This window comes from Myodes glareolus, chromosome 2 (genome assembly GCF_982192425.1).
Source record: "Myodes glareolus chromosome 2, mMyoGla1.1, whole genome shotgun sequence".
NCBI lineage: Eukaryota > Metazoa > Chordata > Mammalia > Rodentia > Cricetidae > Myodes > Myodes glareolus.
Window position 1 is genome coordinate 93,231,267 of NC_142027.1, and position 27,270 is coordinate 93,258,536.

At 45.3% G+C, this 27,270-nt stretch overlaps 1 protein-coding gene across 1 annotated transcript in view; it reads left to right on the forward strand.

Annotated features, from left to right (window-relative positions):
- Fbn3 (fibrillin 3) overlaps positions 1 to 23,063 on the forward strand; it is a 78,748-nt gene extending 55,685 nt beyond the window's left edge. The window contains 17 exon segments of the mRNA XM_087898039.1: positions 1,452 to 1,604; positions 1,748 to 1,813; positions 1,952 to 2,077; positions 3,483 to 3,544; positions 3,546 to 3,580; positions 3,704 to 3,828; positions 4,795 to 4,926; positions 5,065 to 5,190; positions 6,266 to 6,472; positions 7,828 to 7,953; positions 10,559 to 10,681; positions 11,288 to 11,404; positions 14,012 to 14,140; positions 14,238 to 14,357; positions 15,992 to 16,226; positions 18,331 to 18,481; positions 20,728 to 23,063. Of these exon segments, the coding sequence (XP_087754165.1) occupies positions 1,452 to 1,604; positions 1,748 to 1,813; positions 1,952 to 2,077; positions 3,483 to 3,544; positions 3,546 to 3,580; positions 3,704 to 3,828; positions 4,795 to 4,926; positions 5,065 to 5,190; positions 6,266 to 6,472; positions 7,828 to 7,953; positions 10,559 to 10,681; positions 11,288 to 11,404; positions 14,012 to 14,140; positions 14,238 to 14,357; positions 15,992 to 16,226; positions 18,331 to 18,481; positions 20,728 to 21,051 (2,357 nt within the window). The 3' untranslated portion in view covers positions 21,052 to 23,063.
- The last annotated feature ends 4,207 nt before the right edge of the window (positions 23,064 to 27,270 follow it).

Below are 27,270 nucleotides of genomic sequence, written 5' to 3' on the forward strand. Positions count from 1 at the left end.
CTTTTCTAATTTATTCTATCTAGTCTAGCCTGGTACATGAGCTAACTCCAATTAGTACAGGCAGAATATCTTTAGTCTCGATTAACTTTGCCCAGTTTTCAGTCTCTAATGATGACATAACTCGGCAGGTAAAGGCACTAGCTTCCAAGCTTGAGTTCTGTCTTTGGAATTCACCCAGTGGAAGAGAAAACTGATTCCTATAGGTTGTCCTCTGACCTCCACACGTGTACACACAAAATAAATACAAGTATAAAAGTACAAGTTTTTGAGGCAAGGTCTCACTATGTTGCCCTGGCTCTCCTGGAACTCTCTTTGTCGACCAGGCTAGTCTGCAACTTACAGACATCTGCCTGCCTCTGCTTTCTGAGTGCTAAGATTAAAGGTGTGCACCACCATGCCCAGCATTTTTTAGATGAACCTCTGAGTCTGGAGAGGGGTGGCTCAGCAGAGAGCCTACTGCCCTTACAGAGGACTAGCACCTCCATCAGGCAGCTGACAACCGGCAGCTCTAGAGAGATTCAGGACCTAGGGCCTCCACAAGCACCTGCACTCACACGTACATTCCCACACACACATGTGCACAGACACACACACAAACAGGCATACTTTAAAAACACAGAAATAAGTTTAAAAGGCGAACTCCTGAACATGACCCCTACTGTGAACATACCTGAGAAAGACCTCCACATACACACTGCCCACCTAGTTGTGACTCCCTCTGCAACCACCAGCCCCCATCCTGCGTCCATGCTTAGGTGCACGTTGGAGAGCTAAACTCTCCCTGCTTTGCTGGAAATACAGTTACCCCCGCCTTCTGCTCTCTTGGCACTTGTGCCAACAGTCCTGGGACCTTCCAGTGTCTCTGCCCTTCTGGCTTTGTCCTCTGTGACAGTGGACACTATTGTTTTGGTGAGTGTTGCGAGAAATATAAGCAAATGCCTGTTCCAGAGCCTACAATTCAACTTAGCCAGTATCAACCATGAAGGGAACATAGGGCCCACTGGTAAGTCATACCCCAGCCTGCCAGTAAGAACTCAGGCTGACGGGTTGGAGGCTGAGGGGCTGCCCTACCAGGTCTTCCAACCCTCTGAAAATGATCTTTGTCATTCTAAGAAGAGAACTCTGATTCAAAGCAATGGGTGGAGTTTGCCTATTCTACCTGACACAGGGCCACGTTGGAAGTTTGTCAGCAAGACGCATGCACACACACACAAGAAGTGACTTGAAACACCACTGGGAAGAATTCCCAGCTCATTCTCATTGGCCCAGAGTGCATCACAGGTTCACTCCCAAGCCATTGGGTCTAGCCAGGTGTGTGGCGTATTGTCATTGGGTGCTAGTAGGAGCAGGGTTGCCCATTCACTAAGGTTGGGATGAAGAAGGTTAGCCAGTCAGGTGCAGCTCCTGGCTGCTCTCGTCCACTATTATTGCCCCCACCTCCCTCTCTGCAGACATTCGCCAGAGTTTTTGCTTCACCCGGTTTGAGGCTGGAAAGTGTTCAATGCCCAAAGCTTTCAACACCACGAAGACCCAGTGCTGCTGCAGCCAGAACCCTGCAGAGGGTTGGGGGGAGCCCTGTGAACTGTGCCCTCAGAAGGACAGTGGTGAGCTCCCCCCCTGACCCTCTCTCCCTCCCACTATGCTTTCTCCCTCCTCCATTCTTCCCTCACCCTTCTTTGATACTGGGGACTGTTTGCTGACTCCCCCTCCCCCACTCTTCTAATCCCACTTACCATTTTCTTTCCAGTTACTTTTCAGGAGCTCTGTTCCTTTGGCCATGGGGCTGTCCCAGGCCCAGATGGCTCCAGAAAAGGTAAGGCTTTCTTCTGGGTTCTAGGAACCCCTTCCTTCTGTCTCAGCTCTGCATGGATTCTCAAGCTTTGGAGTTCACAAGTTGCCCTGGAATCTACTCAGTGACCGGTGGACCAGGCACTGTGTCTCAACCCTGCAGATGTGAATGAGTGCTCGGAGAATCCTGGCACCTGCACTGATGGTCGCTGTGTCAACACTGATGGCTCCTTCCATTGCAAGTGTCCCTTTGGCTACAGCCTGGACTTCACCAGCATCACCTGCGTTGGTGGGTAGCTCAGGAGCCCTTCGCCAACCACTGTCACTTTCCTCATCCACGCACTCTCCTATCCTACCTTAATTCCTGCAGAGGTGATAAAATATCCTGATGAAAAGCAATTTAAGGGCCTGGGCTGTGGTGGTACACACCTTTAATCCCAGCACTCGGGAGGCAGAGGCAGGTGGATCCCTGTGAGTTTGAGGCCAACCTGGTCTACAGAGTGAGTTCCAGGACCGTCAGGGCTACACAGAGAAAACTTGTCTCAAAAAGAAAGGGGGAGGGTATTTCAGCTCACAATTATAGTCCATCGTAGTGGGGAAGTCACGGCAAGAACTTCAACTAGTCCCATGGTATCCAAAGTCAAGAGCGGAGAGAAATGAATGGGTGCATGCTCACTTAATTGCATGTGCTCAATTCTATATCTCCACTCTCACACAGTTCAGGACACTATGTCTGGGAAAGGGAGCAGTCCACAGTGGGCTGGGTCTTCCCCCCCCACCAGACACCCACAGGCCAGCCTGATGTAAACAATCCCGTGCTGAGACTCTCCCCAGCTGTGTCAAGTTAGCATAAAAGTTAAGCCTGCCTCCTCCTTTTCGTTACTCATTCACTATTCTTTCTCTCTTTTTTAATTTATTAGATTTTTTAAAAAAAAAAATACCAATCCAAGTTCCCACTCCCTCCTCTCCTCTCACTCCCTCCACACACCCTTCCACTCCACCCCCATCCAGTCCTCAGAGAGGGCAAGGCACATTGCTTTGTGGAAGGTCCCAGGCCCTCCCTACCATATCCAGGCTGAGCAAGGTATCCATCCAAAGAGAATAGGATCCCAAAAGGCCAGTACATGCAGCAGGGATAAATCCTGGTACCACTGCCAGTGGTCCTGCGATCTGCCCAGCCATGCAACTGTCAGCCACATTCAGAGGGACTAGTTTGGTCCTATGCTTGTTCCTTCCCAATCCGTCTGTAGCTGGTGCGCTCCCATTAGCTCAGGTAGACTGTTTTCAGAATTCACTTGTTCTTTCATTCACTCATTCATTTCCCATGTTCGTGCGTTCATTCACCAGCATTAGCGTTGATTCACTCATTTGCTTAATTGTTCCTTCATTTGATCACTCATTTACTTGATCATTTGTTCACTTACTCAATCAGTCCGCACTCATCCACTGACTCATCTCTTCATTTTATCCTCATAGTCATTCATTCATCCAGTTCTCTCACTCATCCAGGCTCCACTGGTTCATTCTTCCCTCAGCTTCTCCTTGCTCATTCATTCATCTCTTGCTTATTCATTCACCTCTTGCTCATTTATTCATCTCTTGCTCATTCAGCTGCTCATTTCCCATGCATCATTTAGGTATCCAACTAATCATTAATTCATTCCTCCATATTCTCCCCTTACTCCTTACATAAGGAGACCCCTGTGGGGGAGGTATTAGCCCAAATATCGTTGGAAGTTTCAAATGCACATGTACTTTGAGGCTTTGAGCCTGGCCCCATGATGATCTGTGATGCTACGATGCTTCCTGAGCAGGATCAGAACTGTATAACAGGGGTTCTCCAGGACTGATCATAGGAGGCACCGGGGGTACCTCAGAGAGAGCCTGCCCAGATGAGATCTCCGCTGACCTCCACAGACATTGATGAGTGCTCCCTGAATCCACTGCTCTGTGCTTTCCGCTGCCACAACACTGAGGGCTCCTACCTATGTACCTGCCCAGCCGGCTACACACTGAGGAAGGATGGTGCCATGTGCCAAGGTAGGGTCTGCACAGACTGGCCATGGGAAGGGCTCTCCGACTCCCCACCATTGATCTAATGATCTCCACTGTGTGGTAACATCACACTAAAAATGGTCCTGACTTCGAACAGATCCAGATGTGGTCTCAGCACTTTGGTTTCCTGTATTTAAATGGAACTGAGCCTCAGAGGGTAGAAGTGAGCAGCAAAGAAGCTCACACAGAAGACCCCTGAACAAGGGCATGAAGTAGACACTTGGTTTTTGAAGGAGGCGTGGTTTTTTGCTTTTTTGGAGAAGTAGTAGCTTTTTTGCTATAACTGATTGCTACAGACTGGGTAATTGCTAGAGAACAGAAATATGGGACAAGAATGATGGCTCAGTGACTAAGAGCACTTGCTGTACTAGTGAGGACTTGAATTCAGACCTAAGCACCCACAGCAAAATCTGGGTGTGGCCACATGAATGCCTTTAACCCCAGCACTGTAAAGACAGAAAGATCCATGGGGCTTGCTTAGCTCTAGGTCTAGTAAGACCATCTCAAGTAAAGAAGGCAGAGTGTGACAGACCAGGATATGTGACGGTCTCCTCTGCCCTCTGTGCATGTGCAAGGATATGCACACCTATGCACATGTGTATATATAACATACACACGAATAACAATATATTTGGCTCATGGTTCTTGTGAGGGTCTCCAAGTGGCATCCCGATATGGCACAAGATATCACAAAGCAAGACATATCGAGGTGCTAAATCAAGTCTGTTCTTATAACACCACTGAAACCATGATGGGAGACCCATCCTTATGACCTCATCTAATCCTATCACCTCCCAAAGACCCCACCTCTAAATACCAACCCTATAAAGCTTTAGAGTTGTTTGTAGCACATGAACTTCTGCTAGGGTATGGGATCTAGGCTCTTCCCATCTGGAGCCAAGCTGTGGAAGGCATGACCTTGACTTACCCACTATCCCTGGTCATCCAAAGATGTGGATGAGTGTGCAGATGGGTCTCAGGATTGCCACACCCGAGGCATGCTGTGCAAAAACCTCATCGGCACCTATGTCTGTATCTGCCCGCCTGGCATGCAGCTCCAGCCCTCTGGGGAGGATTGCACAGGTACGTGGTGCTTCTAGGGCACAGGGAAAGCTACATGGAGGGGAGAATTCAAAGTAAGGGGGAACTTTCAAGGCCAAAGGCAACTGGCTTGGGGGCTTTGGCCTTCCCTTCTGGCCTGCTTTATCCCTTCCAACTCAGATGAAGATGAATGTCAGGCCCAGTCCAGCCTCTGTGCCCATGGTCGCTGCATCAACACCGTGGGAAGCTTCCAGTGTCATTGCGATGAGGGTTTCCATCCCAGCCTCACCCTCACTGAGTGCCATGGTGAGTGGAACCAGGAACAAGCAAGGTGAACAGAGACTTGTGAGGGTCTGGGACAGGGATGAGGTCAGGAACACCGAGGAGACATGTAGGGAATTGCTGTACCATTATCAATATAGATGCATGAGCCTGCACACACTCTGTAGAAGAGCTGATTCCTTGTTGTACTCCCCTTCCTCCTATTCTTTCCCATCCACCTCTATGACTCCTGTAACCTTAGAGGCATCAGCCCAGAATGACCTCTCCTTGGGTTTCCCACAACAACCTAAAAACTGAACCCAGCAGAAGACCTTGATAGCACCTTCTATGTTAGGCGCCTGTCCATTCCTGTTCGCATCCTCTTCTCTCTTCTTCATGGATAAAGTACATCCCCTAGCTTCTGGCCAGATGATATTCATCTCCTAGACACCCCATTCCCAACCCCTAACACTGTAGCTTACCCAAAGCCAACTCAGCATCTTTGCCCCCAAATCCTATCTCAGTGGTTGGAATTCCCTGCACTGGCTTTCCAGAGTGACCAGTAGAGACTCTTCCAGTCTGTTTTTAGCCCTCACTTCCCACCTATCTCTGATCTTATTTTTTATTCTATTTAATTATACTTTATTTGTTATCAGTATTGAGGTTTTGAGGACCATTGTATATAAGTGTCCCATGGCATGTGTGTAGAGGTTGGCTATTTCTTTCTACTTTGTGGATCCTAGGAATCAAACTCAAGTTAGCCATCTCACCAGACCTGATATTTTTCTTCTCTGTCTCTGTTGTTCTACCCCAAACCAAGCATCAGCTCTTCCTACTCCATCCCCCTGCTTCCCTGCTGCCCCTTAATTATCCTTTCTCACAAAGACACTGCCCTCCATAGAGGCCACCTAACTTTCAAAACCTAACACAGAGTTAATATTTGGGGAGGTGGGTAGCTTTTGTCCCAGTCCATTGAAGCAATCAGGCATATGTGTATAGGGGACCATCTTCCTGTTGGCATTGAACACTGTAAAACACCCTTAAATGGGTCAGGTAACACCCACTTGCTTCAATGGGCAAAGCAGTTTTTCCACTCACCCTTCCTACCAATTCTCTGCAGATATCCGGCGGGGGCTCTGTTTCTCTGAGGTGCTACAGGCCATGTGCCAGAGTTGGTCAAGCAGTGGTGAGGCTGTGCCCAGAGTCGAGTGCTGCTGCGGAGGCGGCCGGGGCTGGGGCCCCCATTGTGAGCTCTGTCCCTTGCCTGGCACCTCTGCCTACAGAAAGCTCTGCCCCCATGGCAAGGGCTACAGCACCGAGGGCCAAGGTAAGTTCTCTTGAGGTCGTGTTGAAGCTATGTGGCTGTGCTACAATGGTGTGAGATACTTTGTGTGCATTTACGTGTGTGAGTGTGTGTGTGTGTGTGTGTGTGTGTGTGTGTGTGTGTTAGCAGATGTGCTAGCAGATACAGGAACAGTGTTTGCCCTGCGCATGCATGAACTACAATGGCCAAGTGAGCAGGCATGGGAAGAGGTGTGTTGTGTTACTTGTTTGTGGTGTGTACAAACCTGTTAATGTACTTGGGAGACCCTATCAGGAAGTATAAGTCCTCTTCACAAACTTGTTAATGTCTGTGTGTGAGAGCTGATTTGTACCCTCTGTGTGTGAAAGCTTATTAATGAGCATTGTGTTGCTCATGGGCATGGGGGTCACTGGACTTTGTGAAGAGTAGCCCTTCCCACAAACTAGAAAGCTGTGGGGGTGGGGGAGTGAGCCTGTCGGGTGTTAATGAACTTTACCAAGTTTATAAGGGTAAGTACATGGACTGCATGCTTATCTGGGGATGGGTGTGAATCTGTCCATGTATATCACTAAGTATGAAATGGTTAACCCGAGTAAACAGTAAACAGTAAAAAGGCTAGACCCCAGAGAGAAGTGCCTATTCTCAGTGTCCCTGGGGTACAAAGGAGCCCTGGATTAGGTGCATGTCCCTGTGACTCAAGATTCTGCAGTAGTGCCTAGGTACATGGCTGAAGTAAGATGTTTATTAGTTTTTCTGAATATGTGTATTGCTCTTTGACCCTGAGGAGGTATTGCTGTTTGCTGATCAGACTGAGGTTGAGGGATGTGTGTGTGTGTGCGTGTGTACATCTGTATAAGTGTGTGCATGTGTATGTGTGTGTATCTGTGTATATGTTTGTATATGTATGTATATATATGTGCATGTGTGTATATGTGTATGTGTGTATGTATTGTATTATATGTATATTGTGTATGTATCTGTGTGTATGTGTGTATATGTATGTATGTATGTGTATATCTGTATGTATTTGTATACATATGTGTATACATGTATGTATGTTTATATGTGTATATTTATACGTGTATATGTATGTGTATATGTGTATATATCTATATGCATGCATGTATTATGTACATGTGTGTGTGTTTGTGTGTGTATGTATGTATGTGTATATAAATACTCAGTGGAATGAAGCTCTGTCAGCATGTCCAGCTGGCTCAGGATTGACCCATTGCCTTAGGGTAGCATCCATGTGGTTAGAGTAAAGGAAAGCAAGACTGTACTTGACTCTGGAGAGAGGGCTTATGGGTAGAAAAGAAGGTATTCTTTAAGAGAACAAGAGAGCCAACCAACCTCTGCCCTGCCCTGTTTGTCCCTAGATGTGGATGAATGCCACATGTTTGCTGACCTGTGCCACCATGGCGAGTGTATCAATAGCATTGGTTCCTTCCACTGTGACTGCCAAGATGGATATACACCAGATGCCACTGCCACTGCCTGCATGGGTGAGCCAAGTCCCACCCCCACCCTGTACCTCTGGTCTAGTTATACCTCTGCAAAAAGTCTGTAACCCCTATTCCAATGGGGACTATCCACTTTGTATCTCTTGGTTTTCTTGTACACTCTAAGGAACTCAAAAAACAGACCAAAAGCAAACATTCTTAGGCATTTCCATCCTGTTTGGGTCACATTTCCCGCTCCTATTTCCTCCTGTTATTTAATACATCCTAAGATTTTTTCAGTTACACTGTGTACCAGGTGTTCCTCCAAATCGTGGCTTGCAAACTCCAATCTTAGGGCCAAGTTGTAAGTAGAGTTTCGTTGGCACACAGCCGTGCCTGTGCATTTATTCACCTCCAGTGACTACATTTCTGATGGAAATATTGTGATTACAGCCACGCAACCCACTATGTTAGTTTGCTTTTCTGTTGCTGTAATAAAACACCAGGACCACATCAACTTTTGGAAGAGAGCGTTTATTTGGGCTTACACTTTAGAGGAATGAGAATGTGTCATGACTGGGAGGCATGGCAGCAAGCAGCAGGCGTGGTGGCAGGTGCAGAAAGCTAGCAGGTCACATCAGGAACCACAGCACAAAGCAGAGAGGGAAAACCAGAAATTGCAGGAGTCTTTACATTCTCAAAGCTCACCCCTAGTAACATAATTTCTCCATTAAAGTTTTACTTCCTAAGTCTCCCAAACAGTACCACTAACTGAGGACCAAGTGTCCAAATACAGGAGGCTGTGGGGGACATTCTCACTCAAACCACCACACCCATAAAAGTAAACATTCATTCATCCCTCAGAGCCAAAGGGAATTTTTCCAATATTCATTCCCCTATCATATGCCAAACTGGGAGCTCCTTAAGCCTCCAGTATAAAATGGTGTCTTTGGGGATGAACAAATGGCTCCATGGTTAAAAGAGTTTATGGAGGACCTGAGTTCAGTTTCCAGCGCCCACACTGGGTGGCTCCCCAACCTATAACACTAATTACAGGAAATCCAAAGCCTTCTTCTGGCCTCCAGGCTCCTGCGCTCTCTCACACACACACACTAAATAAAATAACAAAATTTAAATGGTGTAGTGTTTGCCTATGACCTACACACATCCTCCTGTATATTCATTTTGTTTCATTTTTACTTTTTGTGACAGTAAGAATGGAACTCAGTGCCCCCCAGGAGCTCTTTCCCTAAGCCATGCCCTCAGCCCCTCAGTGGTATATTCTAGAAAGATGCTCTACTTCTGAATGATACCCACAACACCTTTTTAAGTATTATTATTATTTAAATTTGTTCCCTAAAATGTTCATAGATGTGTATTATGTAATGATTATCTGCATATTATTTTATAAATTATTAATCACATTCCAATTTATACTCACCCCAGCTTTCCTATCTCCTTCCCACCTCTGTACAACCCCACCTCCTCTTCATAATCCTCTTTCCCACATTTGATTCCTAAAAATGTTTAAACTATCTTGGGGGACATCAGAGTTCATACTTGCAATTCTAGCTCATGGGAGGCTGAGGCAGGAAGTGAGCTTACGGTGAGCTAAAGGCTAGCCTTGGCTGCTTTGTAAGTTCTAGGCTAGCCTCTGCTACATATTGGAACCCTGTCTCTAAAATAAAATAGAGGCTGGAGGGATAGCTAAGCTGGTTAAGGGTACCGGCTGCTTGTTTCCCAGCACCCATATGTCAGCTCACAACTGTCTGCAACTCCAGTTCAAGGAGAGCCAGCATTCTTTCCTGACCTTCCAGGCACCTGGCACACAGGAGGTACATACATATACATGTACAGGTAAAACATCCACATAAACATTCACAAAAATATTTTTTCATTTTAAAATATTTATTATCATTTTATATGGTTTCTCATCTTTATTACAATGTAACATAGAGTTAAGGCACTGAGTCAGTTCAGCATTGGTGTATTAGTCTAATGCAGTGTAAGAGCTGTGACGTGTACTGTTTGGGAAAATTGAAGGAAAATAATCTGAATGTTCAGTACAGACACTCCCCCCCACAAAATATTTTCTATTGCTGAATCCATAGAGGTAGGTGGAGCGTGGAGCTCTTTCCTGTCGTGTGCAAACATAAAGACCCAGCTTTGATCCCCAACACTGCATAAAAATAGAAAATAGGGCCATTGAGATGCCTTAGTGGGTAAAGATGCTTGCTACCAAACCTGCCCACCTGAGTTCAAAACCTGGGACCCAAATAATAGAGGCGAGAGCCAACCCCTGCAAGTTGTCCTCTGGCCTCTACATGCACCAAATATGTGTGCCCTTCTCATATACACATACAGTAAGTAAATGTCATTCAAATTTTTAGGGACAGGCATGGTGTTTTGTACCTTTAATCCCAGCACTAAGGAGGCAGAAGCAGGTGAATGTCTGTGAGTTTCAGGTGAGCCTGGGCTACCCAGTGAGACCTTGTCTCATGATAATAAACAAGTAAAAAAAATAACATTTAATAATAAAAATTAAATAACTTAGGTGGTTCCACAATTTCCAATAAACAGAGTATGAGCAGGGGTCCCAACCTGTGAGGCCCCCATCAACCCCTAGCGATGTCTATGTGATCCCCTCATGCCCTGCCATCCCACCTAGATGTGGACGAGTGCAGCCATGACCCAAAGCCATGTGCCTTCCTCTGCAAAAACACAGAGGGCTCCTTCCTGTGCGCTTGCCCCCGTGGCTACCTGATGGAGGAAAATCTCAGGACCTGCAAAGGTGATGTCCTTCCCTCCCCCAGTCCTCCCCGTCCCCTATCGGTCTCAAGACGCTCTCGGTTGTATAGAGTTGATCCTACTGCAGCCAGGGTATCTCTCTTGCCATCCTTCCAGTGGCAACAGCACCCTGCTTGGAGTGGCAAGAGTGATCCCAGGCCCCACACCTAAGCCTGGACCCATAAGACCCATTCACAGTTATCCCCTGAACCCCTGTCCTTAAGCCATCACCTCTCTAACCTAGCCCATGAGCAGCCCCTCAAGCCTACTCCCCACTCTATACATACACTCAACCCACCATTGAGTTACCTTCCTCAACCCCCTCTGAGCCCTACCCTCTTAGCTGGTTCTTTATGACCCCAGCCTTGAGCACCTTACTCAAGCTGATCCTTGAACCCTGTACCTTCAGGCCCAGCCTCTGAAACTTCCTCTCAAACCACCCTCTAAGCCCACCCCATGTCTCTGCACACCCTCAAGCCTGTCTTCTCAGGGCTCTCCCCAAGCTCCTCTGAGTACTGTCTCCTTAGCCTTCAAGTCCTTCGGCTAAGCTCCACCCTTGAGCACCCCTTGATCCCTGCCCTCTGAACCCTTTGGATCCCCTGTGCTGCAGACCTGGACGAGTGCACCTCCAGGCAACACAACTGCCAGTTCGTCTGTGTCAACACCATAGGCGCCTTCACCTGCCGCTGTCCTCCTGGCTTCATGCAGCACCACCAGGCTTGCTTCGGTGAGTTGTGTTATCTGCTTCCTACCCCGCTCCCCAACACAACCCTCACAACCCTAGCCTTCACATGTGTGTGATACAAAATTAATGTCAAACACGCCTCATGTGTCAGGCATGAAGACATGGGGGTAATTAGAATGCAGTCCCTGGATACTCGCATCTTGGTGGCATCTAGAACCTTTTTCATTACCCAAGGGAGATGGGACGCCTACCCTCAGAAATCCCTCTGGTCTAGGCCCAGGACTTCTCCCCTTGCCAGTGATCCATCCCTGCTGGGTCTCTCTAACTGAGATTTCCCGGGGTATTCCACAAACTCCAGGAGTTTACACAACCACTCTGGAGAAAGTAGTTCAGAAGTCAAAGCCACAGAGCTATGGCCTCTTCTTGTCTTCTGGACCTGAGGGAACTAGAGCTCCCTCTACTGCCAGCCCAAGCAAAGAGAGTACTCAGCCCCCAACCCTCCTGCTAGCACCTGATGTTCATAGACTCTAAGATTGATTAACAAATGGGCCTGGAACTGATGCTCAAGTTATGAGGACCTGTGCTCAAATCCCCGTCACTCACATTAAAAGCCAGACATCTCTGGGAGGTAGAGAAAGTAGGATCTCAGGGCCTTGCTGGCCAGTCAGTCCAGTCAAATCAATAGGTTCCAAGTTCAATGAGAAACTCTCACCAAAAAATGGAATGATTGAGCAAGACACATGAAGCACACACACACACACACACACACACACACACACACCAATTTTTTAAAAATAATAAATGCACTGGGGCTAGACACCTTCTTGCAGCCTCACATGACCAGGAGTTGGGGTGTTCAGACAGATAGACAGACAGACAAGAGACAGAGCAAGATTCTTCTTTAGGTGTCTCTTCTTTATCTCATTTTCTTTTTAACATTTATTTTTAACTATTCTCAATTTATTTTTAACATTTCTTTTATTTTGCACGCAGGTGTGTGTTTGTGTGTCCATGGTGTGTATGGAGGTCAAAGGACATCTTTCAGACATCAGTTCCTTACCTTCCATCATGGGCTCCAGGAACTCAGCCACTTGGGCTTGGCAGCAAGCGCCTTTATCAACTTAGCCATCTCACCTGTGCCCCTCTTTTTTTTTTTTTTTTTTTTTTTTTTTTTTAGATAAACGGTGTCTTGCTGACCTGTTCACCAAACAGGCTAGACTGGCTGGGCACTACTACCACCCATGCCCAACTTTTTCTTCTCTCCCCTAACAGTGTTTTACTCACTGAGCCATCTTTTCAGCACACACACACTTTTTGGGGGGTTGGTTTTGTTTTGTTTGAGACTTTACTTTTTTTCTTCTTCCTTTTTTTATTTTTTTTTTATTTTTCCATTCAAAAATTTACACTTCCTCCCCTCCTCCCAATCCCCTCCTGCTCCCCCACTCACCCTCCTCCCTCACCCTCCCTGCTTGAAAGAGGGCAGGGAACCCTGCCCTGTGGGAAGCCCAAGGTCCTCCCCCCTACATCCAGGGTTTCTCTGTGTAGTCCTAACCCTTGCCCTGTAGACCAGGCTGGCCTCAAACTCACAAAGATCTGCCTTCTTCTGCCTCCCATGTTCTGGGATTTAAGGCGTGTGTCACAACTGCCTGGTCTGAGGTCTTACTTATCTTTATTTCATTAGTATGATTATTTTGCCTGTCTATATGTATGTGTTTCACATACAGGTGGTGCTTTCAGGGGCCACAGGTGGAGAATCCCTGGGACTGGAGTTACAGACTGTTGTTATCCACCATGTGGGCTTAGGAAATTGAACCAGCGTCCTCCGTAAAAACAGCCAGAATGACTCTTAACCACTGAGCCATTTCTCCAGCTCCTCCCCTACCTCATTTTTTGAGAGAGTGTCTGTCATTCGGATCTGGAATTAGGATGAACTGGCTTCCCAGCCTCCAGGGACCACCATCTCTGTGGGTGATGACATACCCCACATCTGGTTCTGAACACGGAACTCAGGTCCTCGTGCATGCACAGAAAACACTTAATGCCTGAGCTGGCTGCCCAGCCCTTCATTTTACTTTTTGTTTTGAGACAGGGTCTCTCTAAATTGACCTAGCTGACCTTTAATTTGTGATCCTTCTGCCTCCGGATCCTAAGTAACTGAGATTATGGATCTGTGCAAGCACATCTGACTGCATATGGGTTTGTTGACTCTTTAAGAACAGCGTTGGGGATGTCAGGAGAGCATGCTACTACTAAACCACACCCTCAGCCCAGTGTAGGTAATGTCTGACTCTCAGAGCTGGAGCTTCTTAAACTCTATTATGGTTAAATCCACTGAATTCTCATGCTACAATGCAAACAAGTAACTACTTTCTCTGTGATAACTGAGGAGACTAGAGGAGTCAGCAACCCCAGGATGCACAGCTTTGAATTTCAAGCAATACACTCTACATTCAGTACCACTAACACTGGCTGCGATTCTGTGAGCTGGGAACTATTCGTTTCTCATTTCACAGAAAAAGAAACCAGCACGGGGTGGGGGGGGGGTGACTCCTCTGAAGCCACACTGTGCAGTGTCAACACTAGCATGGCAGCCCTTCATGTCTATCCTCTAACCACAAAGCAACCCTGCCCATTCTCTGTCCTCTATAGATAATGATGAGTGCTTGGCCCAACCTGGCCTCTGTGGCGCCCATGGACACTGCCGGAACACCCCAGGCAGCTTCCACTGTGAGTGTAATAGAGGCTTCATGCTGGACAGCTCTGGCCACAGCTGTGAAGGTGAAGTAGAGTTGGAGTGAGTTCTCAGTCTGGAGGATGAGCCCCAAAACCACCCACCAATCTTCTCTCTTTCTTTATCTCTTTCTCTGTGTCCCAGATGTAAATGAATGTGACAGACCCCATCGCTGCCAGTTTGGCTGCCTAAATGAGCTGGGGGGCTACCGTTGCGACTGTCCCCAAGGCTTCACCCAGCATTCCCAGTGGGCCCAGTGTGTGGGTGAGTGGCAATGGCTGGGAGGAAGCCAAGCACCCACCAGGATCTTTCCAGCGCAGACAAGTAGGAACCATTTCCCCTGCAGCTGTTATGACAAGCTAGTCCATCTATAAATTAAATGGACCAGCCTAAAAGGTTGACCACTGGGATGTCATTGGTCTGCTGACCAAACATGGCATAGGGCTCAAATCCATTTGTTACAGAGTGGTGGCTTGACTACCTGGAAAAAGTGCAGCACCAAAAGACTGGGGTTGGTTAGCAATGTCTACCAGGTGTGCAACAGAAAGAATGCTGTGAATGATTAGCAATGTCTGCCACAGGCAGAGCAGCAAGATTTGGCAATGCCTGCTGTAGATGCAATGGGAAATATGATGTGATCGATTAGTCATGTCTGCCCTGAGTACAGCAATGCACCTCAAGACACACATGCTGTCATCTTTGCATCTTTGCCACATAAATTTCAGAAGCTCTTGAATTAGTGAGCGTGCCTTCTGTATCACAACTTTCTGCCTTTTTTGCTGCCCCAAGCTCTTCTTTCAACAGCCTCATCTCTATCACTTTCAACATTTCTCCCATAGTCTTTTTGTCTTTTCTTTTTAAGATTATAATAGAATTATATTATTTCTTTCAACCTTTTCCTCCCTCTAACCCTTTCCATATACCCCTCCTTTCGTTTTCGCCCAAATCCATGACCTCTCTTTTTGTTAGTGGCATATATGTGTATGTAGCTTTTACCCTCTACCTTTGTGGAGTCCACTTGCTCTCCTGAGACCTGTGACATCTCCTCAGCTCTTACTTTTACAGCTCCCACAAGCTTTGCAGCAGAGGATGGGAGTTGTGAGGGAGAATAATAGAGAAGGGATAGAGGAAAACAGTCTGAGGGCTTCTGGCAAGCTTACTGGAGGCTTGCACAGTAAAAGGTACTGGAGTTGATTAGTATTGTTTATTGTGAATACAGAAAGTAGGGGATGAGGGGCTCCTAGTATCACAGGCAGAGCCTAAGGATACTGCTCAGTATCTTACAGTGTTTGACCCTACCACAGAATGACCTGACCCCACACGAGAAAGCTTGTGCTGTAGAAGCCAAGAGTATAATAGACGGTGGGTGGAGGAAGACAAATACAGTTCTGGGGTTTTGTCTTTTTATTGATTTTATTGAACTATACATTTTTCTCTGCTCTCCTCCCTGCCTCTCCCCTCCCCTTCAACCCTCTCCCATAGTCCCCACGCTCCCAATTTACTCATGAGATCTTGTCTTTTTCTACTTCCCATGTAGATTAGATTCATGTATGTCTCTCTTAGGGTCCTCATTGTTGTCTAGGTTCTCTGGGATTGTGATTTGTAGGCTGGTTTTCTTTGCTTTATGTTTAAAAACCACTTATGAGTGAGTACATGTGATAATTGTCTTTCTTGGTCTGGTTTACCTTACTCAAAATGATGTTTTCTAGCTCCATCCATGGCAAATATAGTTTGAGAGCTCCTAATGAGTCTACTGGAGGCTTTACACAGTAAAGAGTACTGTGATTGATTAGTAATGTCTGCCATGGCTACAGAATAGAGTGGTGTGTATTCAAGTAGAAGGTTCCAGGCATACAAGGTTTCTTCCATTCTGTCCCTCCTTTTCTCTCTGCCTACAGATGAAGATGAGTGTGCCCTGTCACCCACAGCTTGTGGCAATGCCTCTTGCTACAATACTCTTGGCAGTTTCTACTGTGTCTGCCCCTCTGGTTTCAGTTTCAACCAGGACCTTGGAGGCTGCCAGGATGTGGATGAGTGTGCAGAGCAAGGCAACCCCTGCAGCTATGGTTGTGCCAACACACCTGGTGGCTTCTTATGTGGCTGTCTCCAAGGCTACTTCCGGGCTGGACAAGGGTAAGAGGTTCAAGAGGGATGGGCAAGAGTGTAGTGGTCACATTTTTCATGCCCTGATCATGAACATTGGATTCTTATACCCACAGAATCCGTTAACAAAGCTCCATATGCCTGTGCATGTAGGTGCCTACATGCATACACAGGGAAGCACAAGCACAGCCAGCCATTCATATGCCAGTATACATGAGTACATGTCTGTGTCATTAGTCCATTTTTTTGTTCAGGCTTGTATTTGCTCACTACCTAGAGATATTTATAGGCTATCCATGATCCAAGTTAGTACACATGAAGAAACACATATGAACCCCCACACACAGAAATAAAATCCCCCCTTCATATTCATGGAAGATTGCTTCCTGTACCCCCCATATGTGATACAATTCCTGGGAGACATGAACAAACGTCTGCTTACCTCAGATATGGAACCAGCAACAGATCAAAGTAATGATACCATTAAATTCCAACTTGGTAAGCCCCTGAGTTTACTACTCACCAATGGGATACTTGGAGACGTGTGGGTAAGAGATTATCTACAGAAACATAGATGACCCAAAGGCAGATACACCAATGAAAGCCCATAGACTGGAGGGATGGTTCAGCAGTTAAATTCTCTGGCTGCTCTTACAGGGGTCCTGATTTTAATTCCAGCATTCACATGGTGGCTCACAACCATCTATAACTGTAGTCCCAGGGGATCTGATTCCCTCTTCTAGTGTTCAGACATACATGCAGACAAAACACCCATGTACATAAAATACATAAATAAATAAATCTTGAAAGAAAGGAAGGAAAGAAAGAAGGAAAGAAGAGAGGGAGGGAGGGAGGGAGGGAGGGAGGGAGGGAGGGAGGGAGGGAGGGAGGGAGGGAGGGAGACTGAGAAAGCAGGCCCAACTTACATGGGTAATGACTCAGGGAATCTGAAATCTTGGAACTCACTGCAAGATTTGCAGGCATCTTAACAAGATGGAGTCTCCTCAGCTTTCCTTGATACTTATATAACAGTGATGGGAGTTGGGGGGGGGGGGTCTTGTGCATCCAGTAAATTTTAGGTCCCTCTTGAAACTTATGAGTTGTTTATTTCCTGTGCCTCATGGACCCTTCCTCAAGGACAGAACGATTCATCGACACCAAAAACTTGCTGTGCAATAACATCACCTCTATCTCATGGATCCCCAAATATAAGGATGTTCTAGTCCCCTATATAACATGACACGGCATTTGCACAGGACCTACACACTCTCCTCCATATACTCTAAATCATCACAGGCTGGGGATGTCACGCGGTGGGCAGAATACTTGCCTAGTACGTCCAAAGTCCTCAGCATTGTGTACACCAGTCATGGTGGTACGTTCCTGTAACCCCAGCACTTGGAAGGTACAAGCAAGAGGACCAGGAATTTAAGGTCATCCTCTGCTATACAGCAAATTTGAGGTTAGCCTGGGTAACATGAGACCCTATCTTGAAAATAAATAATCATCTCTACATAATTTATATCACATGATACAATATAAAACAGTATATGCCACTGTTGCACTGTTTTATTAAGGGGATATTAACAAAGAAAAGGTCTCTGAAAGTTCAGTAAGGAGTTAACTAAGACAGGCCTAACCACACAAAAGATCACAACACAGTAAACATCTTCTGTCCTTTGATAACCAGTTGAATATGAGGATGCAGAACCTGTGGATACAGAGAGTTGACTGTGCTTGTGCACAAGGGTTTCTATACTCACATTATTAGCACACTCATATAGATTCATATAGATACACTCAGTGGGCACAGGTGTATGTATGTACACACTATCTTCCATATATACATGTAGGCTCCCAAACATACATGGTTCTAGATATACACTGATACATTATTCTATTCTATTGCGTGCTCATCATCCCATTCTTGTGTTCATTTCAATGCCCAGGTAAACCAAGGGACACACATCCCTCCTGTAGGTGTGCATGCAGGCACATACACAATCATGCCAACACACACACATGCATATTTTTCTGTGCCCAATAGCTCAGAATGAGGTATGATGGGAGATGGTGAGGGAGGTGCTACCAGCCTGTTTCTGAAAGTTTCCCCCATACCATCTCTCTGGCTCAGACACTGCATCTCCAGTCCTGGATTCAGCTCTGGATCTCAGGCCACCCCAGATGAGGAAGAGTTACTCTCACCTGAAACCTGCTATGAATGCAAGATCAATGGTCTTTCCCCCCAGGACCGACCAAGGCGCAGCACCCATGGAGATCATCAGGTGCCATGGGGGCCACACTGGGAGGGTCAATTAAAGAGTCTGCGGGTGTCTGAAGGAGACTGTGATCCCTCAAGAGAGAACACTAGCTCTAGGAATGTAGCTTAGCTGATAAATTATTTGCCTAGTATGAATGAGGTCCTGGATTCAAACTCCAGCACTTCATAAAAATAGACATCCTCAGCTCTTTAGTGTGGTTGAGACTAGCCTAGGCTACATGAGACTCTGTCTCAAAATGGGGAAGAGAAGATCAGGTAACCATTAGACTATGTGTCTCAGCTTCTCCCTCATATCATGGTGCCTGACTGGATCCTCTATACATTCTCAGCCCATGCCTTTTCTGGGGAGCATATCCTTTGGTCACTTTACCTCATTGTTGTGACAGTTAAGGCTCCTTCTAGACAGATCCTAAGCAATCTGTAATAACCAAATGGGGAGAAAAAAATCCCTGCCCTCATGAGGGAAAAGAAATCATTAAGTAAAATATAGCATGCTTTATAACATATGAAAAATGAGCCATGTAACAGAGAAATAAAGCCAGAGTGTAATGGGCATGTTAGGTCTGAGAGACTTTCGCCATATAGTTAACTAATATGAATGGATTATGGGTTACTTTGTCTTCTGTTTTCTTCAGTTGGTATTTCCTTTGTTTAAGAAAAACTTTTCATGTAGAAACTATCCCACATTTACTGCTATTTATTGCTGCACTGCCTGCCCTTGGTTTTCAAGGAGAGTAGAATGGTGAGGATCCTGGGATGGACAGAGAGAGGGAGGTTTGCGTTGTCTTTGCTTGCAATACCACGGATTGCCAGGAGGTGTCAATAAAAGCATTTGTTGTTCTGAGGAGCATACTCAGAAAGATTTCCCAGAACCAGAGGCAGAAAGGCTGAAATAGCTTTCTCTCAAAAGTAATGGCAGACCACTCCACAGGCATGTAAATGAGGTGAAACAAACACGGCACAACCCACAGGGGGAAAAAGTAAACACAGATAACCCTTTGTGGAATCAGATACATCACCCAGCCTGGGGTGGCCTGCCATTCAGGTTCATTGGCTTATTGAGGGTTCTGTCTTGCTGCCAGGACCATGAAGGCACTTCTGAAGAGCTCAAATAAAGAAGGGCTTGTCATCTGTACACAAGGTCCTCTCAGAGAGAGCCAGATACAGGAAGTACAATGGAAGCCAGCGGAAGGCTCTTCTGAGGCCTCTCCTTGCTCTCTTTCTGTCCTAGCTGGACATTCTGTTTGTATCTCCGTAGATTCTGGCATCTTTTTAGAGATGTAGGATTTTCTTGCCAGAAAAAAAAAAAGCCCTTAGTTATAACACCAGTCCCATAGGCTGCCTCGGAACCCCCTTAGGGTGCTGGAACTGCATGTTGCCTGCCTGACCTGTTTGCTGCGTTTTCAAGGCAAACCTTTGATTCCCCTAACTGTTGCTTTTCTTATTGGTTTTGGTTTTGGTGTGTGTGTGTGTGTGTGTGTGTGTGTGTGTATCTCATATATGGGGTGGGGGGAGACACACATGAGTACATGTGCTCAAGAATACCACATCTGGAGACAAGAGGTCATCACTGTCTTAGAATTTCTCCCCACCTTTTTTTTTTTAATTTTAAATGTATTTACTTAGAAGTGGTAGTGATTGTGTGTGTATCCATTCATGCACAAGACAGGGATGTAGAAGTCAGTGAACAACTGGTAGGAACTAATTCTCTCTCCTTTTCCATATGGGTCTAGGGACTCAAACTTAGGTCCTCAGGTTTGACAGCAAGCTCATTTACCTGATGAGCCATCTCGTGGCCCCAGCTCCACTAATTTTGGGAGGGACAGATTCTCACTAAACCTGGAGCTCACCGTTTGATTATACCACTGGCCCACAAGCCCCTGGGATCCTCCTCTCCCCTCCCTAAGCAGTGTGACTGTGGGCATGCACCACCACACCCAGCTTTCTACATGGGTGCTGGAGATCTAAACTCAGATCTTCACGCTTGACAGCAAGCACTTTACCACCTGAGCCATCTCCTGAATCTTTCTCCTCCTGTTTTTTTGGTTTTTTGTTTGTTTGTTTGTTTTTGGTTTTTTTTTTCCATCAAAGAACCAGATTTGGCCTTTGCTGTTAGGTCCTCAGTCTTAGCTGATCTTGGCCTTGTTCATAGATTGCTAGATGAAGAAACCAGGAACCAAGCTTAGTCCTCTACCTACTTGCATCCTGGTTTACACAGTCTCTGACAGTTCACTTGGTCCCTCCCCCTAGGTTGACCTGGCTACCCTTGACGCGGACGTCCCCTTGACCTTGAGCCTGAGCCTCTCACACCTGGGCCAAGACAAGCACATCTTAGAATTTCGACCAGCTCTTGAGAGTCTGGTAGGCCAGATCCATTATGTTATTGCCAGAGGCAACAACCAAGGTTTCTTCCGAATGAGTCACCTGGACGGCTTCAGCTCCCTGCAGGTTGGCCGTGGGAGACCAAGACCGGGGAAATACCAGCTGGAGGTGGTGAGTGTAGCAGGGGCTCAGGGCCAGCCAGGACCAGCAAACCAAGCCTTGCGGCTCACAGTCCAGCTGCAGCTCCTCTAGCAGGAAGAGCCTTCAGAGCACCTGGGCGTCCTGTGGCATCTGAAAGTGGATGTTTTACAACTGGCTAGAACTGATCTCGGAGGCAATGCCTAACCAAGTTGAGCCTCAAACCTCAGGAAAAGGGAAACATGACACTCTGACCTCAGATGAACCCTGTCTTTGCAAGCCTGGGGGACCCCCCAACACCTCAACCTCTCCTGGACTCAGCTAGAAATCTCAGCATTCGTCCCTCCACCCCACAGCCAAAGTCAGCAGGAAGGGCCCCTGGTGTTCACCACTCCTCGTCTTCCTCCTGCGAAAATGTCCAGACTACACTATGATTCGCCAAGGGTGTTGGTGGGACATGGGAATAAGTGTCTAGGGTGGGTGTGGGGTTCATCCCTCAGAGAATCAAAATGGAAAGCCTTACCTGCCACATCTTGACTAGCAGATCAAGGGTCTAACCCAGAGGCAGATCTAGGGTTCTAAAGATACTTTTCTTTGAAAATGGAGAAAACAATAAAGTCCTTGGGGGTTAAATCTGCCTGTGGTGTTCTCAAATAAGTAGATGCTATCTCCTCTTACAAAAGCCACACACACACACACACACACACACACACACACACACACACACACACGCACACACTTGGGGAAGCTGGAGGACCCAAGTTGGTGCTGCCAGAAGCAGACCTGTCTCACTGTCATAAAAAAGAAACTTATGTTATTAAAACATCTTATATGTCATATTCTGTAGACCTCTGAAGTGCTTAAAGACCACATGTGTATCTAAAATATATCTCAGTTTGATCCTGAAAACATACCTAACATGATTACAAGTTTGATTGTAATAGGTGACTAACTACTAACCAGAATTTCTATATCACCCTAAATGGTTTGTAATAATAACTTTCAAGGACTAGAAACAAGCTATATAGGTAGAATACCTAAAACAAGAGTAGAAACGTAGGCACAGTAGGTTTTAATAAAAATAACTTTAAATTTACATCAGTAGACAAATATCTTAAACAAGAGTAGAAACATATATTCAATATAACAAAAATAACCTTGAAATTGTATCAATATACAAAAATCCATAACAATATAAAATATTTAAGACTAGTAGTTGTTTTTGTGGTTAAAAGTAGATTCAATAATCTACCCTTTTATCCTGTCATTTCTATATCATAGCATCCTTTCTTCTTTTAGAAAGAGATTGACTATGATCAATAACAATTTGTAACCAACACCCTTAAATGAAAGCAAACATTCATGACAATATTTTGGGAATTTGGGCGTAGTTGTCTAGAGTACTTCCTGTTGATTGGTGGGCACTGGTCATCTTTGAAGGACCCTGAGAAAATCAGGATAATTGTTAAGTCTTGACTGGAGTATTCTGTGAGGTTGACCCATCTCAGTCAGCAGCCAGGAAGCTGTTCTGGATGTTGGATCACCTGGGCCATCATTTTCATTGGTGTCTGGTCCCTTTACTTTAAAAACATATAAACTTTTAAAGGTAACAAACACATCTGTATTAATACAAATATAAACTGTACATTGTACAAAGCCAGTCAAAGGTAGTTTTTGTTGTTGTTGTTTTTTCTTTGAGCAGGTAAAATATATGTCAATGTCCTATAGTTACTTTAGGTTTATTTTCCTGTGTCTATAGTCAGGATTTTTAGGGGGCTCTTCCTCAATCACTTAACCCAGAATGAATCCAGAGCCTCTCATTTCCTGTGGAAACAAAAGCATATCCTCTTTTCCAAAGTAGCATATTTTTGACTTGTTTGAAGTCGAGACATTTTTTAAATATATAGGTTGGTTTAATGCAGCAGCATTTATAATCAAATATCTCTTAGTAACTTTTGTTCCTTTCTCAGCAGTTAAGCATGACACATGGTATCCATACTCTCTGTGTTTTCCATCTTCATGTGGCTTATTTTCTTTGTATTGATTTATTTTCTTTTTGAAAGTTTCACTTTATTATTTTTAAAATATATTTTTAATCTATGACTGTATGACTCTTTTTTCTCCTATCTATATAAATATATATATGTATATATGTATGTGTGTATGTATGTATTTTAAACACTGTAATTTTACTATGTTTAAGTTAAAACTTTCCTTCTTTGGTAAAAATCATTTTTATTGATTTTTATTGAGCTCTACATTTTTCTCTGCTCCCCTCCCTGCCTCTCCCCTCCCCTTCAACCTTCTCCCAAGGTCCCCATGCTCCCAATTTACTCAGGAGATCTTGTCTTTTTCTACTTCCCATGTAGATTAGATCTATGTATGTCTCTCTTAGGGCCTTCATTGTTGTCTAGGTTCTCTGGGATTGTGATTTGTATGCTGGTTTTCTTTGATTTATGTTTGAAAACCACTTATGAGTGAGTACATGTAATAATTGTCTTTCTGGGTCTGGGTTACCGCACTCAAAATGATGTGAAACTTTTCTTTTTGATTAGACATAAAAGTGGAAATGCTGTGGGATGATCCTTCCATATGCTGTGAATACATGTTGCTGTCATTGTTTGATAATAAAAACTAAATTGCCTATGGCCAGACAGAACAAAGCAAGGCAGGAAAACCAAATGGAAAGACAGGGAAAAAGAAGGCAGAGTCAAGAGAAATGTAAGCCAGCTACCCAAGAAACAAGATGCCAGTGGACCAGTAATGCCACAGCCATGTGACAATACATAGATTAATAAAAATGGTTAACTTGAATGTAAGAGCTAGTTAGTAATAAGCCTGAGCTATAAGCTGATGGAGGAGGGTTATCTGTCTATTGTGTTATTTTCATTGGTCAATAAAGAGACTGCCTTGGCCCCTTGATAGGACAGAAAATTAGGTAGGCGGAGTAAACAGAACAAAATGCTGGGAAGAGGGCTATGAGCCAGAAGCCATGGAGCCAGCCACCAGGTCAGATATGCTGAATCTTTCCCGGTAAGCCACCACGATTACACAGATTATTAGAAATGGGTTAATATCAAGATATGAGAGTTAGTCAGTAACTAACTCTCTAGAGATAATGGGCCAGGCAGTGCTTAAATGAATACAATTTGTGTGTTGTTATTTCTGGGGCTAAGCTAGCCATGCAGGAGCCGGGTGGGATGAAAAGCAGGCCTGCCCGCAGCCCCTCACTACAATAAGCCAAATACTATAATTAATATTAAGCCTTTGAGTGATTATTTAAAAACAGCTATGGGATGGGGGGCAGAGAGACAGAGAATGTTTCCATTTACACAAACCCCAAACTAGGCTGACAGTGGCAGCCTTCCTGGGCCCTAATGGTTTTTCAGGTATTCATTTGTTTGCTGTTTGTCTTGAAAGTATTCACAGAGTCCCCATTTGATAGACAGAACAACTGAAAAGTTAACGCAGAGAAGTTAAGCAACATGGTCATGATCAGGCAGCTATACTAGCAGGTATGCTGTCAATCACTGTGCCTGGCTCTGACTCAATGACTAGAATATGTGTCATAATAATGAACTCTCTGCAGCTTGAGGGTACCTTTCAAATACTAGTATATATGGTAGCCACCAAGCCTAGCCAAGGAATGCAGTGTTACCACATGGATACTGAGGTTTAGAGAATATATGGGAGCCTGCTGGGATCACCACATTATTGCACAGTCTAGAGTCTGATGTTTTAGTTTTTGTTGTTATTCATTGTTTGTTTGTTTGTTTTATATTGTTTTGTTTTTGGGGTGGGGTTTGTGTGTGTTTCCTGACACTATATTCTGAAGCCTGGCTCCAAACCACAAAAATCTCTCTACGAAGGAAACATTTGTGTTAGGACTGACTTTTGTTTTCTGTGTGTGTTTATGTTGCTGTGTTGTTGTTTGGTGGTAATAGGAATTGAACCCACAGCTTTACTTTAGAAATGCTAGGCAAGCATTCTACCACTGAGCTACATCCCTAGTCCTTTTTTAGAAAAGTTTGTTGTTGTTTTAAATAGGATCCCTGACTGGCCTGAATTCTCTTTGTAGACCAGGCTGGTTTTAAACACCTAGAGATCTGCTTGGCTCTACATTCCTGAGATTTATGATTTGGGAGATATGGTGGTTTAAATAAGAATGGCCCCTCAGGCCATTTGAATGTTTAGTCATCAGGGAGTGGCATACTCAAGAAGGATTAGTAGTTGTGGCCTTGTTGAAGTAGATGCAGCCTTGTTAGAGGAAATGTATCACTGGGGTGGGCTTTGAGGTTTCAAAAGCCCAGTGGCGTTCTCTCTCTCTCTTTCTCTCTCTCTCTCTCTCTCTCTCTTTCTTCGTGCTGCCTGTGGATTCAAATGTAGATCTATCAGCTACTGTCTATGTACCACCATGCTCCTGTCATAGTGATAATGGACTAAATCTCTGAACCTGTAAGAGAGCCCAACTAAATATTTCCTGTGGCCATGGTGTCTCTTCATAACAATAGAAAAAACTGAAAAATGAAAATTATGTCCTGGTAATGCTGCAGCATGCATGGGTAGCCCATATATGGCGGTTCTGTTGAACTAGCCCATATTGGGTTTCATGGTCTAAGTTGATGAGGACGACTGACCTGCTCTCTTTCTGAAAGAGACCAAAATAGAACACTGACTGAAACAGGAGGGTTAGAGTCCATGTTGGCTGAGCAAAAGCTGGTAGCAAGAACAGCTGAGAGCCTACAGCAGGCCCAGAGCACACTAAGAATGGCTGAATCTTTTGAAACTTTGAAGCCTGCCCCCACGACATACCTCCTCCACCAAGGCCACACCTCATAATCCTTCCCAAATACTTTACCAACTGCAGGCCATGTGTTCAAACACATGAGTCTATGGGGATGCGTTTATATCCTCATTCAAAAACTGAACAACCTCTATCTGCAGGTCTCTAGTGTCTGACCCCAGAGCTCTGTCCTTGCTCCAAGTCTGACCCAGTGACCTCTGGGCATCCCAGTATGGGTAGCAGAAAGCCTCTTCATCCATTATCCAGATCCCCCATAGCCCCCAGAATCTGGACATGGCAAACACAATGACCCATATTTTACAGAGAAATTCAGCACAGACACTGAGATTAAGATTAAGACACTGGCATGGTGGCCCACGCCTTTAGTGGCCCACACACTTTAGTACTTGGGAAGCAGAGGTAAGCATATCTCTGTAAGTTCAAGCCATCCTGGTCTACATAGCAAGTTCCAGTCCAGTATTCCATAGCAAGAATACACAGTGAGACACTTTAAAAAAAAAAAAAAGATTTAGACCAAGAGGCCAGAAAGATGGCAAGATAGTTCAGTAGATAAACATGTTTGCCATGCAAGACTGACTTCTTGAGGTCAATACCCAGACCCCAAAGTGAAAGAAGAGAACCTGCTCCCTAAATTGTGTTCTGAACTATGCGCATCCACCACCACCATCCCACAACAGCAATGAATAAATAAATAGATTTGGACAGCGAGCACAGGGTGTAATTCAGTTAGCTGTAGAGTGCTTGTCTAGTATGCACCAAAGCCCTGAGCTAAAACCAGCGGTACATAAATTAGGGGTGTCATTTTATCGGCCAAGTGAGGAAGCAATGGTCCAAGGTCAGGTCACATCCACCCTTCCAGGGGTCATTCCCCAAGGAGGAAGACTATTATAAGACTAGAGCACAGATTTTCTGTAAGGGAATTAATATGGAATTCAGCCCAGGCTGGGGCATTTCCCAGTAAAATATGACAGGAACCTGAGGCAGGAGGGTCCCAAGATAAAGGCCAGCCTATACAAAGTGAATCACTGTCTCAGAAAAAAAAAAAAATAAGGCTAGAGAGATGGCTCAGTGGGTAAAGTGCTCGCTAGATAAACCTGAGGACCCGAGTTTGATCCCTAGGAGCCACACTTTAAAAACGAAAAACCAAGGCGTGGAGGCAGGTGGCATGCCCCTGTAATCCTAGCACTGAGGAGGCAGAGCAGGGGTTCTGTGGCCACTCGAAGCCAATCGGTGATCCCTCAGCCAAATGAGAGTCCCCATCTCAATAAAATCATGACTAGGGGTAGCTAGTAAGACAGCCCAGGGAGAAGGCACTGGTCTCAAGCTTGAGGGCCTGAGTTGGTGAGAGGAGAGAAGTGACTTCTGTGAGTTTCCCTCTGGCTCCTACACATGTTCTGTGGCACACACACTTTAAAATTTAATAACTTTTTGAGACAGAATCACACTTATGTTGCCGTGGAAGGACTGAAACTTGCTATGTAGACCAGACTGGCCTTAAACTCATAGAGATCTGTCTGCCTCTGCCCTCT